The 16,246-nt window shown below is 38.0% G+C and overlaps 3 protein-coding genes, 2 long non-coding RNA genes and 1 pseudogene across 8 annotated transcripts; 4 read left to right on the top strand and 2 right to left on the bottom strand.

Moving 5' to 3' along the window:
• Window positions 1–9,732, top strand: LOC103511165 (ELAV-like protein 3). 3 transcript variants are annotated; one of them, XM_026825016.1, is made up of 4 exons: window positions 5–289; window positions 4,986–5,018; window positions 8,348–9,000; window positions 9,385–9,732. In XM_026825016.1, the coding sequence occupies exons 3-4, from the start codon at window positions 8,371–8,373 to the stop codon at window positions 9,496–9,498; spliced, it is 744 nt and encodes a 247-aa protein (XP_026680817.1). In that variant the 5' UTR covers window positions 5–289; window positions 4,986–5,018; window positions 8,348–8,370; the 3' UTR covers window positions 9,499–9,732. The 3 variants fall into 3 exon arrangements, with proteins under 3 accessions (XP_026680816.1, XP_026680817.1, XP_008474106.1); XM_026825015.1 differs by lacking the exons at window positions 4,986–5,018; window positions 8,348–9,000; window positions 9,385–9,732 and adding exons at window positions 1,195–1,865; window positions 1,955–2,951 and having other exon boundaries at window positions 1–289; XM_008475884.3 differs by lacking the exon at window positions 9,385–9,732 and having other exon boundaries at window positions 6–289; window positions 8,348–9,369.
• LOC113468252 lies at window positions 5,028–6,307 on the top strand (annotated as a pseudogene).
• On the top strand, window positions 6,571–7,036 carry LOC113465313 (THO complex subunit 3-like). Its single transcript, XM_026825012.1, has 2 exons — window positions 6,571–6,990; window positions 7,022–7,036. Exons 1-2 carry the CDS (start codon window positions 6,571–6,573, stop codon window positions 7,034–7,036), a joined length of 435 nt encoding a protein of 144 aa, XP_026680813.1.
• Window positions 9,733–11,040: 1,308 nt separating the features above from the next.
• On the bottom strand, window positions 11,041–12,177 carry LOC103511163. Of its 2 annotated transcripts, none has more exons than XM_008475880.1 (2): window positions 11,999–12,177; window positions 11,041–11,501 (listed from the first exon to the last, which is right to left on the bottom strand). In XM_008475880.1, the coding sequence occupies exons 1-2, from the start codon at window positions 12,011–12,013 to the stop codon at window positions 11,235–11,237; spliced, it is 282 nt and encodes a 93-aa protein (XP_008474102.1). In that variant the 5' UTR covers window positions 12,014–12,177; the 3' UTR covers window positions 11,041–11,234. The 2 variants fall into 2 exon arrangements, 1 of the variants encoding a protein (XP_008474102.1); XR_541457.1 differs by lacking the exon at window positions 11,041–11,501 and adding an exon at window positions 11,602–11,647 and having other exon boundaries at window positions 11,999–12,044.
• A 2,536-nt stretch (window positions 12,178–14,713) lies between these two features.
• LOC113468258 lies at window positions 14,714–15,089 on the bottom strand. The gene is made up of 2 exons (XR_003392081.1): window positions 14,960–15,089; window positions 14,714–14,900 (listed from the first exon to the last, which is right to left on the bottom strand). It is a non-coding gene; the product is annotated as an uncharacterized LOC113468258 (long non-coding RNA).
• Window positions 15,090–15,245: 156 nt separating this feature from the next.
• Window positions 15,246–16,028, top strand: LOC113468259. Its single transcript, XR_003392082.1, has 2 exons — window positions 15,246–15,311; window positions 15,496–16,028. It is a non-coding gene; the product is annotated as an uncharacterized LOC113468259 (long non-coding RNA).
• Window positions 16,029–16,246: the final 218 nt, after the last annotated feature.

Raw genomic sequence — 16,246 nt, 5'->3', positions numbered from 1 at the left:
TTACAAAAGTCTTGTCTTGTATTTTTGGTGCATTTGTAGCTTGTGAATCTAGTAGAATCAAGGAGCTTAGTAGAATTAATAAATCATTGGATTTCTGTACATTTTGACACAATACCAACTCTTGTGCGATCGGACTACATAGCTCTACCCGTTAATCTCTGCGAAAATCAGACCAAAAGTCAAGCAGTATACCCGCTCACGTGTGTAGCTAAAAAGTAATCGGAGAGTTGGAACACTCATTGGCATTGTTTCGTGGACAAGAATCACTGCTCATCCACTCATTTGGATCGTAAGTTGATAATTTATCATGCTAGACTAACCTAGGGAGGTGTTGGATAAGAGGAGCTTCTGGAAAGACCTCTTGAGAATGAACTATTGTAGTTGTAAGATGGAACGGAGGCCTTATGGACGGGACCACAATCTGATTAAACTTGGTGCAACTCTTGGACTAAACAATGTGATTGGTTTTTTCAAACTCTTTAACCAATTAAATTGCCTAACCCAAGAGTAGAACTTGGAAGATATTCAAAATTAACTGTGATTGTAGTCTCGGCCATTTGTAGTTATTCCACTAACATAGATCTTTGGTATGAGATTTTTCTAGTGACTCTCCCCTTAGCCTATTTGGGTGGGTAAGGCATTTTTTGGTGTGTCTTCTAAAACTAGCAATTTCCAGCACACTTGGAGTATTTTTGGCATGGTAAAAGGCAGTAACACTAGATTTCTATTTGTACTCAATTTAACATGGTAGTCTTGCATTTATTTCTAACTATTCTATCAATTAACTCCTACTTATTCACCTTTTTTCTTTCAAATCATTCTAGAACCAAAAATATTTTATCAGCACTTAAAGGTTTAGATTTTTTTTAATGCAGAAGCCATGACAGTGGAAAAGAAAGCTCCTATTTGTATTTAATCTAACCCTATAGTAACACTAATCACTGCTCTAATTGTGAAAATTCCTTTTTGCGTTTAACCTAACCCTATAATAACACTGGTCACTGCTTGTTTGTGCCAGTTCCTTTGGTAGCAATCTTCCACTAACGTGACTTCTGCACAAGTAGGTACATACCTTTTTTTATTTTCAATGTGGGGGACATTTTATACTGATATGTATAAACATGGTCACTTGATTTCTTGGTTTCACTTGGTTTCTACTTTATTAAAAGTCTTCAGCATTTTGTGCTATTTCAGATCATTCATTGTTGATGGTTGACAGAAATTAATTTTCAAAATGATGAAGCACGAAGAGATGTATAATACAACACAATCACACAGATCTACATATCAGTCAGATGTCAATGAACAGAATTCAAACTTGATCGTAAATTATGTGCCACAAACTATGACTCAAGAAGAATTGCAGCACTTGTTCTCATCTGTAGGTGAAGTTGAAAGCTGCAAGCTTATCAGAGACAAGACAACAGCTCAAAGTTTGGGGTATGGATTTGTCAACTACTACAGAACAGAAGATGCTGAAAGAGCCATCATTGAATTGAATGGACTAAAGCTTCAAAATAAATCCATCAAAGTGTCCTATGCAAGACCTAGCAGTGAAGCAATAAAGCGGGCAAATTTATATGTGAGTGGACTGCCCAAGCATATGACACAAGAAGATTTAGAAAATCTCTTCCGTCCGTATGGTACAATCATAACTTCCAGAATATTGTGTGACAAAATGGCCAGTGAAAATGTGCGTTCTTTTGTTTCTGGAACTCCTGAGATCCCTCAGATTTCTAAAGGTATTGGGTTTGTTAGATTTAATCAACACATTGAAGCTGAACACGCAATGCAGGAGCTGAACGGTACAATCCCTGAAGGAGCTAGTGAGCCCATTACTGTTAAATTTGCCAATAGTCCTGCTGGTAGAGCTAAAGCTCTTGCTGCAAATCTCAATGCTCAAGCAGCTGCTATGAGACACTTTGGTAATCCCCTGCATCATTTAGTCCTGCTGGTAGAGCTAAAGCTCTTGCTGCAAATCTCAATGCTCAAGCAGCTGCTATGAGACACTTTGGTAATCCCCTGCATCATTCTGCTCGTTTCAAGTTTGCACCTCTCACTGCTGATCTTCTCAACAATTCCATGCTACCACCAAAGTCATTGCATGGATCAGGTTGGTGCATTTTTGTTTACAATCTAGCTCCTGAGACTGAAGACAATGTTCTGTGGCAGTTATTTGGACCTTTTGGTGCTGTTCAAAATGTGAAAGTCGTCAGAGACCCTCAAACCTATAAATGTAAAGGTTTTGGTTTTGTATGTATGACCAACTATGATGAAGCAGTATTTGCTATCCAATCATTAAATGGATATGCACTTGGTGACAGACTTCTACAAGTTTCATTCAAGACACATAAACCATTACCACCAGTGTAATGTTGCATGAGCATCATTCAATCATTCTCTTTTGGCTATGACAGCTAAATGAATAAGATCCCAATAGGCAATCTGTTGCCAGTGGTGAAAATTAAGCTATTAAAACCAGGCTCCAAAGATCAACTTCATTCAAGGTTTCACAAAAGATATGGGAAAAGCTAGTTCAAGAAACATAAGAAATGGTAATTCAATCAAGAAATATTTGGTCATTAATTCTTTCACTTTCTGTTGGTACCAGAGAGAGGTAATATGTGAAGTTGGTATGCTGATGCAGTTATTTCTAAAATATTTTATTAAGTATGCCTGGTTGAAATTTTAAATTTTTATTGAAAAATTGACATGAAACGATTTGTATACCTATTCCAGCAAAACAGAATATAGTGACTGTGAAACCTTGAGAAAATTCAACCTAGATACCTACATATAACTGAAGGTAGATACAAGTGGAGAGACTTTTGCAAACTGGTCTGGGGGATTGAAAATAATAGAAATTAATGAAAAACTAATATTCAAGACTGAAACCAAGTCAATTTAATTCAGAAACTACGAAGAAGATAACAACATTAATAAATGTATAAAAGGAATGTGCCCTGGTTGAAATTTTAAATTTTTATTGAAAAATTGACATGAAACGATTTGTATACCTATTCCAGCAAAACAGAATATAGTGACTGTGACAACTTGAGAAAATTCAGCCTACATACCTACATATAACTGAAGGTAGATACAAGTGGAGAGACTTTTGCAAACTGGTCTGGGGAATTGAAAATAATAGAAATGAATGAAAAACTAATATTCAAGACTGAAACCAAGTCAATTTAATTCAGAAACTACGAAGAAGATAACAACATTAATAACAAATGTATAAAAGGAATGTGAAGTGATACCAATAATGTAATGTGCAATAAATCCACAAGTTTATCAGAACCACAAGCTGATCTTTGAATATCTGTTAATTTCTTCCGTTTTTTTTTTATGTTAGATTTTATCAGAGACTTTAGAAGTCTACATTAATTAACTTTTCACTTGTAGAAGTACATATTACAGATAGTAGCCTTTTTATATTTTGTACATATTCAGTCAGAGTTATTTTTTTATGTTGTTTCGTTTTGTTTACATTACCTATCCTATTTTCGATTTTTTAATAAGTGAAATTTTTATTTAATTTTTTTCTAGTCTTGTACCTACTTATTTGACCTTTTTTTTGTTTGCATTCTATTTATTAAGGAAGATAATAATTCATTTATTTCACCTCTTTAAAAAAAACGTATATCAATCATTCTCTTACTCCATAAATGATAGTTTCAAGTAGTTTTAAGATTTCACAAGATTCACTAAAGGAAAGTTTAGTTAACTTTAAACTATTATTAAGTACCAACTATATACAATGAACAGTCAGTAGTTGTTAGCTTGTTAGTACCTAGTACACCATGTAAAGAAATGGAAAAGGTTTGTAAATTATACAAAATGTTGATTATAATAATTAATTCTTGAGATTCGTTGTTTGTATTTTTTGAATTAGGTACCAGCCGTACCAGTCTGCGTTATTTTCTCATGTTCTTCATCAATATTTTTTTTAATAAGTCTTTAATTTTCAATAATCATTAATTTTTTATTATTCAAGATATCATCAGAATGCCGGTCTCTAAATTGAAATAGTTTACTTGAAAAAAATAAATAAATAAATAATATGTTACCTATACAATAATTATATAGATTCTCCAATAATTATAGATTCTCCCTAAGAGTACAGAACCTTCTGGTCCAAATTCTTCACAAGGTCCATATTATTCTCCTGTGTGTTGTCCAATCATTTATCAGAAACGTTTGTCCCGTTATCCAATTCCACACTCCCAAGAGTCCCGAGTACAAGTAGGTTTTAGATTTCTTCAACACAGGTAATTTTCCTCATTATGTTAAATTCCTAGATCTCTTTTTATTGCATGTAATTGCATGGCTTTTAACTTTTTATTTTTAATTTAATTTTTGAAGATAAGTGCTAAGGCTTGTAGACTGAAAACTGTTGTAGAACTTTTTTAGTATGTCTTTTGAAGCATTTGAGTATGTATGCTGAAGTTTTACCCCAAGAATCACTGCAAGTCATAATCCTGCTAAACCAAATCTAACTCGGTGGCTAAACTGGTTACCTCTCGGATGCATGTAATTGCATGGCTTTTAACTTTTTATTTTTAATTTAATTTTTGAAGATAAGTGCTAAGGCTTGTAGACTGAAAACTGTTGTATAACTTTTATAGTATGTCTTTTAAAGCATTTGAGTATGTATGCTGAATTTTTACCCCAAGAATCGATGTAAGTCATAATCCTGCTAAACCAAATCTAACTCGGTGGCTACACTGGTTACCTCTCGGGGGCTTGTAGACTGAAAACTGTTGTAGAACTTTTATAGTATGTCTTTTGAAGCATTTGAGTATGTATGCTGAAGTTTTACCCCAAGAATTACTGCAAGTCATAATCCTGCTAAACCAAATCTAACTCGGTGGCTACACTGGTTACCTCTCGGAATTTTATGACTTTAATAATATTGTTATTTTTATACGCGTCCGCTTCCTCAAGTTCAGAATGTAACATATTGTTTGTTTGTATTGTTTCAGATTGCTCCCTAGCGGCTCCCAGTTCCACCTCGTGTAAGTATAATGATCTCCTATAATTGGAACAGATGTAAGATAGACGACTATGTGAAGCATTTCAACACACACAATGATATCAAGGAATATCAGGCACATGGCTCTAAAGTGCATTCTGTCGCGTGGAGCTGTGATGGGCGTAGGTTAGCGTCTGGCTCATTCGACAAGTCAGTGGCTATCTTCGCACTGGACAAGAAAGGTGATCTAAACAAGGAAGTAGTGTACCGTGGCCACACAGGGAGTGTAGATCAGTTATGCTGGCATGCGACTAATCCAGACCTTCTGAGTACAGCGAGCGGAGATAAAACCGTACGGATCTGGGATGCGCGTACACAGAAGAGTCAAATCATGTGATGGGCGTAGGTTAGCGTCTGGCTCATTCGACAAGTCAGTGGCTATCTTCGCACTGGACAAGAAAGGTGATCTAAACAAGGAAGTGGTCTACCGTGGCCACACAGGGAGTGTGGATCAGTTATGCTGGCATGCGACTAATCCAGACCTTCTGAGTACAGCGAGCGGAGATAAAACCGTACGGATCTGGGATGCGCGTACACAGAAGAGTCAAATCATTGCCACCAAGGGAGAGAACATTAACATCACGTGGGCACCTAATGGAAACACGATCGCTGTGGGGAACAAAGAGGACTTGGTCACCTTCATAGATGTGGTCAAATCATTGCCACCAAGGGAGAGAACATTAACATCACGTGGGCACCTAATGGAAACACGATCGCTGTGGGGAACAAAGAGGACTTAGTGACCTTCATAGATGTACGAATGAACAAGATAACCACGGAGAAACAGTTTAACTTTGAAGTGAATGAGATGAGACCATCACCCCGGTGTATGGCAGATACAAAAAGATGTCTTTTCTTTACTCTGCCAACACCATTCGGCGAAAGCTAAAGCCGCTACCATAGGTACCATAACAATTAAACACAAAATCCATAGTAAGGAAGTATGTATACCTACTCGTATAACTTTTATTTATTTTTAAGAATCCACCCGCATCGACCTACGTTTATTTCTGAATTTTGATTTTTAAACCAGGATTCTTTTTCGAAAAATTCTGTAGCTTATTAAACTACACTCACTTCATAGATGTACGAATGAACAAGATAACCACGGAGAAACAGTTTAACTTTGAAGTGAATGAGATCTCGTGGAATAACTCGAGTGATCTGTTCTTCCTCACCAATGGCGATGGTTATATCTACGTCCTCAGTTATCCTGAGCTAGAAGAGCAGAACATTCTCAAAGCTCACCCCACTACACTCAAGGCAGATTGACTTTAGATCTCTTTCCTATCAAATTCTCAAATAATATGGAAGGACAAAATTTCATACCTCTCCTGGGATTGAACCCACGCCCTTCTCTTTACCAGTCAAGCGTCTTGACCGATATATCACCGAAACAGCTCGATTTCAAATTCAAAGAGCACCACAGTAAGGTGGAACATTTTGTCATTGAACAATAACAACTTGAAATTATAAACAATACTTAAATAATTCTAGACAAAAAAAGTAGGTAGCTTAAAATATAAATAAATTAAATGAATGAGATCTCGTGGAATAACTCGAGTGATTTGTTCTTCCTCACCAATGGCGATGGTTATATCTACGTCCTGAGTTATCCAGAGCTGGAAGAGCAGAACATTCTCAAAGCTCACCCTGTCACTTGTATCTGTATTGAGTTTGATCCTACTGGGAAGTATTTCGCCGTGGGTTCCAAGGACGCTCTGGTATCACTATGGGACGCGGCTGAACTCACCTGTATCCGAACATTCCAGAGATTAGACTGGCCTGTACGGGCGATCAGCTTCTCACATGATGGCGCGTTGATAGCGTCAGGCAGTGAGGATTTGACGATTGATATTGCCCATGTGGAGAGTGGCAAGAAGGTGTATGATATTTGTATCCAGGCAGCAACATTCACTGTGGCCTGGCATCCGAAGCAATACCTCCTGGCCTATGCGTGTGATGATAAGTATGATAGGAAGCAAGACTGTGGCAACTTGAAGGTGTTTGGTTTCTTACCGGAACCTATCAGTATTCTGTAAGGAGGCCATGTTCCAGTGGATACAATGATCTCAGTACCTACATCGAGTCGTGGATGAAGTAAATCTTGGACTTGTGTACAAAGAAAATCGATATAATAACTCATCCAACTCTGCTCCGTTTAATGACCCATACGTTTCCTCTTCAACCTTTGACAAATTGATTGAACTTAATTTTATATTTACTGATTTTTTTCCCCACCTTTGACCCATGACGATTTCAACATGTACAAAAAGATACATGGTTAACTCGTTGTAGCTTTAAGACCTTGCCTTAAAATGGCCTCAGTACCTACATCGAGTCGTGGATGAAGTAAATCTTGGACTTGTGTACAAAGAAAATCGATATAATAACTCTTCTAACTCTGCTCCGTTTAATGACCCATACATTTCCTCTTCAACCTTGGACAAATTGATTGAACTTGCTTTTATATTTACTGATTTTTTCCCCACCTTTGACCCATGACGATTTCAACATGTACAACCATACTCGTTGTAGCTTTAAGACCTTGCCTTAAAATGGTGAAAGTATTGGTTCAATAGAACGATTACTTCAAACTTTGAATCTTTAAAGCCAAACAAAATCATTTAGAACCCTAGATTTCTAGTCCCTAGTTGTACGAAAAGCACGTCTCCATGCTCAGTACCTACATCGAGTCGTGGATGAAGTAAATCTTGGACTTGTGTACAAAGAAAATCGATATAATAACTCTTCTAACTCTGCTCCTTTTAATGACCCATACGTTTCCTCTTCAACCTTGGACAAATTGATTGAACTTCATTTTATATTTACTGATTTTTCCCCACCTTTGACCCATGACGATTTCAACATGTACAAAAAGATACATGGTTAACTCGTAGCTTTAAGACCTTGCCTTAAAACGGTGAGTCGTGGATGAAGTAAATCTTGGACTTGTGTACAAAGAAAATCGATATAATAACTCATCCAACTCTGCTCCGTTTAATGACCCATAAGTTTCCTCTTCAACCTTGGACAAATTGATTGAACTTACTTTTATATTTACTGATTTTTTCCCCACCTTTGACCCATGACGATTTCAACATGTACAAAAAGATACATGGTTAACTCGTTGTAGCTTTAAGACCTTGCCTTAAAATGGCGAAAGTATTGGTTCAATAAAACGATTACTTCAAACTTTGAATCTTTAAAGCCAAACAAAATCATTTAGAACCCTAGATTTCTAATCCCTAGTTGTACGAAAAGCAGATTCAAAATTTTAATCCGCTCCCGTGTTTTCTCTCTTGTTTTCAGAGAAAAGAAAACGCGGGGGAACCATGTCGTCCTGGGTCAAAGCGGCTAAAGTGAATCAGAAAACACATCGCGAGCGTCACCAACCCGAGGACCGACGCAAACTCGGCCTTCTCGAGAAGAAAAAGGACTACCGGGTGCGTGCCGACCATTTCAACAAGAAGAAGAAAACCCTGCAGATTCTGAAGAAGAAGGCGCTTGAGAAGAATGAAGATGAGTTTCACACGCATATGATAAACGCGAGGCTGGTGGATGGAGAACATTTTGAGAACCCCAAACCCGAAGCTGAGGACAGCGAGGAACAGAAACTTCTCATGGACACGCAGGACGCTAAGTATGTCTCCTCCAGACGCGTGATGGAGAAGAGGAAAATCGAGAAGATCAAAGCGGGGAATCATATGATAGACGCCGCTAATCAGATTGAAAACACACACGTGTTCTTCGTCGACAATGAAGCGGAAGCGAAAAAGTTCGATGTGGTTAAACAGCTGAAAACCCTCCCGGAGTTACTGCCAAGAAAAACGAACCGACTGAAAGTCGAAGATATCGCGGAGATGAGCGTGGCGCAACACGTCAAGTCCAAGATGAAGCTGGTGAAAGCCAGACAGGCGGAGAAGTTAGGCAAGAGACTGGAGAGGGAAAGGAATTTGGGAGTGGTGGAGAGGAAACTGTTTGTGCAGCGATTTCTGAGTGAGAAACCAAAGCTGGTGAAGCCCGGAACGCCTGATTCGGCGCCCGTGTACAAGTGGAAGTTTGAGAGGAAGAAATAGTATGAATTGGTGAAAGGAATACGCTGTTTTATCCTAGCGTTTCGCGTTTGCTTGCCATACAGAAGGTCCGAGGTTAAATTCCTAAAGATGGCGAAAAGGTTCACAATTTTTGTTATGTCAAGGAGCCTTGACACTTTTCCCAATATTTCTAAACCTGTAGAACTTCTTTCTAATTTTGTTACTGTACAAAATGTTCTGTAAATAATAATGTCCAGTTTGTAATAATAAAACACTTTTTCTATTTGAATTATAAAACGGAATTTGGGAGTGGTGGAGAGGAAACTGTTTGTGCAGAGATTTCTGAGTGAGAAACCAAAGCTGGTGAAGCCCGGAACGCCTGATTCAGCGCCCGTGTACAAGTGGAAGTTTGAGAGGAAGAAATAGTTAGAGACTCTTGAAATGGAGAAAGAAACAGAAATACGCTGTTCCTAGCGTTTGCTCGCCATACAGAAAGTCCTAAATTAAAGTCCTATAGATGGCGAAAAGTTGCACAATTTTTGTTATGTCAAGGAGCCTTGACACTTTTCCCAATATTTCTAAACCTGTAGAACTTCTTTCTAATTTTGTAACTGTACAAAATGTTCTGTAAATAAATATGTCCAGTTTGTAATAATAAAACACTTTTTCTATTTGAATTATAAAACCTCGATTATATTTTCATGAATGCGAACGGCCAAGGTATAATTTTGAAAAGGTTAGACCAGCCGAAAATGCTCGCTTATATCTCCCAAATTTGGTTTAAAAAATAAAACTGTTCCAATACGTGAGATACTCCGACACCACTGAAAACATCGTTATATTTATCAACAATACTATTGTTCTGATCTGACTGAATGGAGTGCGCCTCCACTGACACATGAGCTTGATCACAGAGGGCGGGGCCCAGAAGTAACATAAGGAGTATCTGTCGGAAAGGTGGATCAAATTTACAGGTCCGAAAAAGACTGTTTTAAGCGCGAGCGAAGAGGAGGGTAATAGAGGGAACTGTAAGTGCTAAGGTCTTATTGTCCCGAAATCTTAGAGAGTGGACAGAAAGCCACTCGTTCCGAGAACGAACCTTATGTGCTTAGTATTTTCCCAATATTTCTAAACCTGTAGAACTTCTTTCTAATTTTGTAACTGTACAAAATGTTCTGTAAATAAATATGTCCAGTTTGTAAAAATAAAACACTTTTTCTATTTGAATTATAAAACCTCGATTATATTTTCATGAATGCGAACGGCCAAGATATAATTTTGAAAAGGTTAGACCAGACAAAAATGCTCGTTTATATATCCCAAATTTGGTTTAAAAAATAAACTGTTCCAATACGTGAGATACCGACGAAAAAGGAGGAAGGTCTAACGGAAAGCGGGGCCATAACCAAAGTCCAAAAGTGTCCAAAAACGTATTTTCCTAGTCGAAGTTAAACCTCCGTTTTCCATCAAATCGGAACCCGTAGGCCGCAGCATTTTTCGTGTCGACCAGAGCAGGGTTGCGATACTTATAGAAGCTTCCGTGGCCGTGAGGTGCTCTGACAACACTGTTGGGAATACCGTAGGCCTCGCGAGGGTAGAATGCTTCGAACTCGGAGGCCGGAGTTGTCGTGACGTCATCTTCGGTATCATCCTTGTCTGGAGCTTGATCACAGAGGGCGGGGCCCAGAAGTAACATAAGGAGTATCTGTCGGAAAGGTGGATCAAATTTATAGGTCCGAAAAAGACTGTTTTAAGCGCGAGCGAAGAGGGGGGTAATAGAGGGAACTGTAGGTGCTAAGGTTTTATTGTCCCGAAATCTTAGAGAGTGGACAGAAAGCCACTCGTTCCGAGAACGAACCTTATGTCACTTATGTGCTTAGTATATAATAATAATAGTGCTTATTTATACTGCTCGCATAGGACTGTAAAGTCCCTTTACTCCAGCAGGCTACTATTATAAAACCTCGATTATATTTTCATGAATGCGAACGGCCAAGGTATAATTTTGAAAAGGTTAGACCAGACAAAAATGCTCGTTTATATCTCCCAAATTTGGTTTAAAAAATAAACTGTTCCAATACGTGAGATACCGACGAAAAACGAAGGTCTAACGGAAAGCGGGGCCATGACCAAAGTCCAAAAGTGTCCAAAAACGTATTTTCCTAGTCAAAGTTAAACCTCCGTTTTCCATCAAATCGAAACCCGTAGGCCGCAGCATTTTTCGTGTCGACCAGAGCAGGGTTGCGATACTTATAGAAGCTTCCGTGGCCGTGAGGTGCTCTGACAACACTGTTGGGAATACCGTAGGCCTCGCGAGGGTAGAATGCTTCGAACTCGGAGGCCGGAGTTGTCGTGACGTCATCTTCGGTATCATCCTTGTCTGGAGCTTGATCACAGAGGGCGGGGCCCAGAAGTAACATGAGGAGTATCTGTCGGAAAGGTGGATCAAATTTATAGGTCCGAAAAAGACTGTTTTAAGCGCGAGCGAAGAGGGGGGAATAGAGGGAACTGTAGGTGCTAAGGTCTTATGAGCTTGATCACAGAGGGCGGGGCCCAGAAGTAACATAAGGAGTATCTGTCGGAAAGGTGGATCAAATTTACAGGTCCGAAAAAGACTTTTAAGCGCGAGCGAAGAGGGGGGTAATAGAGGGAACTGTAAGTGCTAAGGTCTTATTGTCCCGAAATCTTAGAGAGTGGACAGAAAGCCACTCGTTCCGAGAGCGAACCTGCCTCGGTGGTGTGGTCAAGGCGCTCGCCTGCATTGAATCAATTCACTCTAGCCAATATTGGATATTGGAAAACCGAAATACACTGGTTCGAAACCACCATCATACACAACAGTACCTACACAACACACCATAAGACGACGACCCAAATATATATAACCTCTCTTGTTCGCTAGGTGGCTACAAAACGAGAAACTTACCAACTTTGTGATCATTTTTGTTTACACCTCTCTTCGTATCACAGTACTTCCGTGTTGTTCGCGTAACAGTTGGAACACTACTGTTTACTAGATTCCTAACGTGTACGAGTATTTGAATTAAAATATCTTGTATTGTAAGATTTGTGAAACATTTTGGCATTCAATCATCCGCGGTTATTGCTTCTAGGTAAAGAATTGTAAGGACGGGTTTGCAATTGGTAGAGGATTAAATTGTAGGTACCTTGTACCATTTTTATAGTCATGTTCAACTAACTTTGAAGTTGAACCATGAACTTTTCTCTCTGAAGTTGAACAATGAAATTGAACTTTTCTCTTGATATGTCAAAATTCATGTCAGGATGTCAGACCGAAACGTCAAATAAAACAAAAATGATCCTATTAAACCGCGGGGGGGTAGGTTACTAAGTCAAAATGAGTCAGCCTAGTTAGCCTTGTACAAGTTGCAAGCGCTAGGTCGCGGGTTCGATTCCCACCCGGGGCCGGCCGGGGCTAGCTCTAAAACAGATAAGGTTCCTTCTCCGAACGGCTGGCTTTCTTCTACATCCTCGATTTCTCTTCGATTTCGATACAATAAGACCTTTGTTTTGTTACAGAACACTCTTACAAACTACATTTAACACTATTGTGTATTATATCGTTCGATTCTTCAAGCTAAGTCAAAATGAGTCAGCCTAGTTAGCCTTGTACAAGTTGCAAGCGCTAGGTCGCGGGTTCGATTCCCACCCGGGGCCGGCCGGGGCAAGCTCCAAAACAGATAAGGTTCCTTCTCCGAACGGCTGGCTTTCTTCTACATCCTCGATTTCGGTACAATAAGACCTTCGTTTTGTTACAGAACACTCTTACAAACTACATTTAGAGAAAATTCCTTTTATACTTCGTAATCTGGTAAACCTATTGAATATTTTGTTCGAAGTTCATAAATCGGCCACAACATTCGAGTTATGGTCAAACAGACTAAAGGAAAAATTGTAAAATCGTTAATCTGGTAAACCTATTGAATATTTTGTTCGAAGTTCATAAATCGGCCACAACATTCGAGTTATGGTCAAACAGCCTAAAGGAAAAATTGTAAAATCGTCGAGAAAAAAACTGGAACTTCGTTGTAAGAATCTTCAACAACAATAAGTTTCAAGCATATACACATGATTATGTCCACTGTAGTTTTAGGTACCCATGTTATACATGGAATTGTGAAAGTGAAGAAATGCCTCAGGCATATCTCAATCGAACACAGAATATACGAGCGAGTGCGTGGGTTAAAACTACAGTGGACATAATCATGTGTATATGCTTGAAACTTATTGTTGTTGAAGATTCTTACAACGAAGTTCCAGGTTTTTTCTCGGCGATTTTACATTTTTTTCCTTTAGGCTGTTTGACCATAACTCGAATGGGGTATACCTAAAAAACTGATTACAAAAAATTCAACTGATTGGCCATAAGGGGTGCGAAAATTAGCTGACTGACCATAAGGTAATATGCAAAACGGCGGTTCACATCGTTTGGCGAAAGAAAATTTCGGAAAAGTCGTACCATTTTCCAGTAATACAGGAAAAACCACTTTCGGGATCATAAAACTCAACTGATTGGCAATAAGGAGTACGATTCCTGTACTACTGGAAAATGGTACGACTTTTTCGAAATTTTCTTTCACCAAACGATGTAAACCGCTGTTTTGCATATTGCCTGGAAGTCAGTCAGCTAATTTTCGTACTCCTTATTGCCAATCAGTTGAGTTTTATGATCCCGAAAGTGGTTTTTCCTGTACTACTGGAAAATGGTACGACTTTTCCGAAATTTTCTTTCGCCAAACGATGTAAACCGCCGTTTTGCATATTGCCTTATGGTCAGTCAGCTAATTTTCGCACTCCTTATGGCCAATCAGTTGAATTTTGTGTAATCAGTTTTTTAGGTATACCCACTCGAATGTTGTGGCCGATTTATGAACTTCGAACAAAATATTCAATAGGTTTACCAGATTACGAAGTATAAAAGGAATTTTCTCTTTCAATTTTGGAAAAAATCGGACCTGTTGGGAGCTACGTAAGAGCCCCTTTCCTATCAGAAAAAGATGATGAAAAGAAGAAAATAATTACTCCAGTTTTTTAAATGGTAAAATACCAGACGCTTTTCTACATTTTATTTGTACAAGTAAAAGATAAAAATAAAACGTTGAAATATAAATAATTATACAAAATAAGTAGGAGAATATAAAAATTCATTTCTTCAAACAAACAATCATTATTTTTATTAATTTTTTTTCTGTAACATTTTCTATAATAAATAATCCCTTATCCCAATAATACTAACCCTAACCAGCCTAGCTAGCTGGCAGTTTCAAAGGGTTCTCCCTGCTTTTAAAGAATAAGCACAAGTCCTCACGATGGTTGACTGCGGTTCAGGACGAGCTAATGAAACATGGCTAGAGACCATCACCCCGGTGTATGGCAGATACAAAAAGATGTCTTTTCTTTACTCTGCCACCACCATTCGGCGAAAGCTAAAGCCGCTGCTACAACAACAACATAATTAGAAAAAATAAATTCCATAGGTATCATAACAATTTCAAAGGGTTCTCCCTGCTTTTAAAGAATAAGCACAAGTCCTCACGATGGTTGACTGCGGTTCAGGACGAGCTAATTATACATGGCTAGAGACCATCACCCCGGTGTATGGCAGATACAAAAAGATGTCTTTTCTTTACTCTGCCAACACCATTCGGCGAAAGCTAAAGCCGCTGCTACAACAACAACAACAACAACATAATCAGAAAAAATAAATTCCAAAGGTACCATAACAATTAAACACAAAATCCATAGTAAGGAAGTATGTACCTACTCGTATAACTTTTATTTATTTTTAAGAATCCACCCGCATCGACCTACGTTTATTTCTGAATTTTGATTTTTGAACCAGGATTCTTTTTCCACCCGCATCGACCTACGTTTATTTCTGAATTTTGATTTTTAAACCAGGATTCTTTTTCGAAAAATTCTGTAGCTTATTAAACTACACTCAAGGCAGATTGACTTTAGATCTCTTTCCTATCAAATTCTCAAATAATATAGAAGGACAAAATTTCATACCTCTCCTGGGATTGAACCCACGCCCTTCTCTTTACCAGTCAAGCGTCTTGACCGATATATCACCGAGGCAGCTCGATTTCAAATTCAAAGAGCACCACAGTAAGGTAGAACATTTTGTCATTAAACAATAACAACTTGAAATTATAAACAATAAATAATTCTAGACAAAAAAAGTAGGTAGCTTAAAAAATAGACAAAAAAAGTAGGTAGCTTAAAAAATAAAATATAAATAAGATAAGAAGGTACTTTGGTCCAAAAAGAAAATAAAACAGTATTAAACAAAGTAAGAATAAACAGAGTTCTGATTTGTAAACGAACAGCTAAAGAAAATGTCTTTTTAGATTTTCATTTCGGGATGAGCCAGAAAAGTGGGTAGAACAAAAAAAGTAGGTAGCTTAAAAAATAAAATATAAATAAGATAAGAAGGTACTTTGGTCCAAAAAGAAAATAAAACAGTATTAAACATAGTAAGAATAAACAGAGTTCTGATTTGTAAACGAACAACTAAAGAAAATGTCTTTTTAGATTTTTATTTCGGGATGAGCCGGAAAAGCGGGTAGCCCCCCGGATTTCCCGGTAAAACCTAGAGAAACCTTTGTACTATTACCGAGAAAAGTTACAGAAAAGAGACATGTTCTCCCTTATTCTAGGTTTCACCGGGAAATCCTAGGTTTACCCGCTCTCAGGCTCAGAGCTTATTCCCTTCATATTGTTCGTTTGAACAATTTACAGGTAGAGTTATGGATTAATGGGACCACAGTCAGATTTCCTTAAAATATGATTGTGGCCCCGGTCATAAATCTATACAAAGATTTATTTTAAAAAGCACATATACAATGCCAAAACGAGCAGTACGTATACGTACGTAATAGTATAGATATAGAGTATACAGATTTTATCTTTCTAAAAACAAAACCGAAAAAGAGGTCTTTATGTATTAACATTTGAATCTCAATATTAAGTAACTTATCACTATGATACTTCTTATGGAGTTACCAGTTGATTTATGAATATAGAGATCAAAGATAGGGAGATTGTGACAAATTGTAGATTTTTGCAAAATGAGATGAGGAAACGTGCAAAGTGGAGTTGTACAAAGTAGAGCGAGTCGAAACGTTTTAAATCGTTTCCAGGAAGTAGG

This window comes from Diaphorina citri, unplaced genomic scaffold (assembly GCF_000475195.1).
Source record: "Diaphorina citri unplaced genomic scaffold, Diaci psyllid genome assembly version 1.1 scaffold682, whole genome shotgun sequence".
Taxonomy (NCBI): domain Eukaryota; kingdom Metazoa; phylum Arthropoda; class Insecta; order Hemiptera; family Psyllidae; genus Diaphorina; species Diaphorina citri.
This window is presented reverse-complemented; position numbering and strand designations above follow the sequence as displayed.

Bases quoted from the DNA above. Each gene is read 5' to 3' on its own strand.
- LOC103511165 (XM_026825015.1), top strand. From the start codon at position 1,235: ATGATGAAGCACGAAGAGATGTATAATACAACACAATCACACAGATCT. The intron at 1,866-1,954 runs GTAGAGCTAAAG...TTAGTCCTGCTG, and splicing joins ATTTGCCAATAGTCCTGCTG to GTAGAGCTAAAGCTCTTGCT.
- LOC113465313 (XM_026825012.1), top strand. From the start codon at position 6,571: ATGAATGAGATCTCGTGGAATAACTCGAGTGATTTGTTCTTCCTCACC.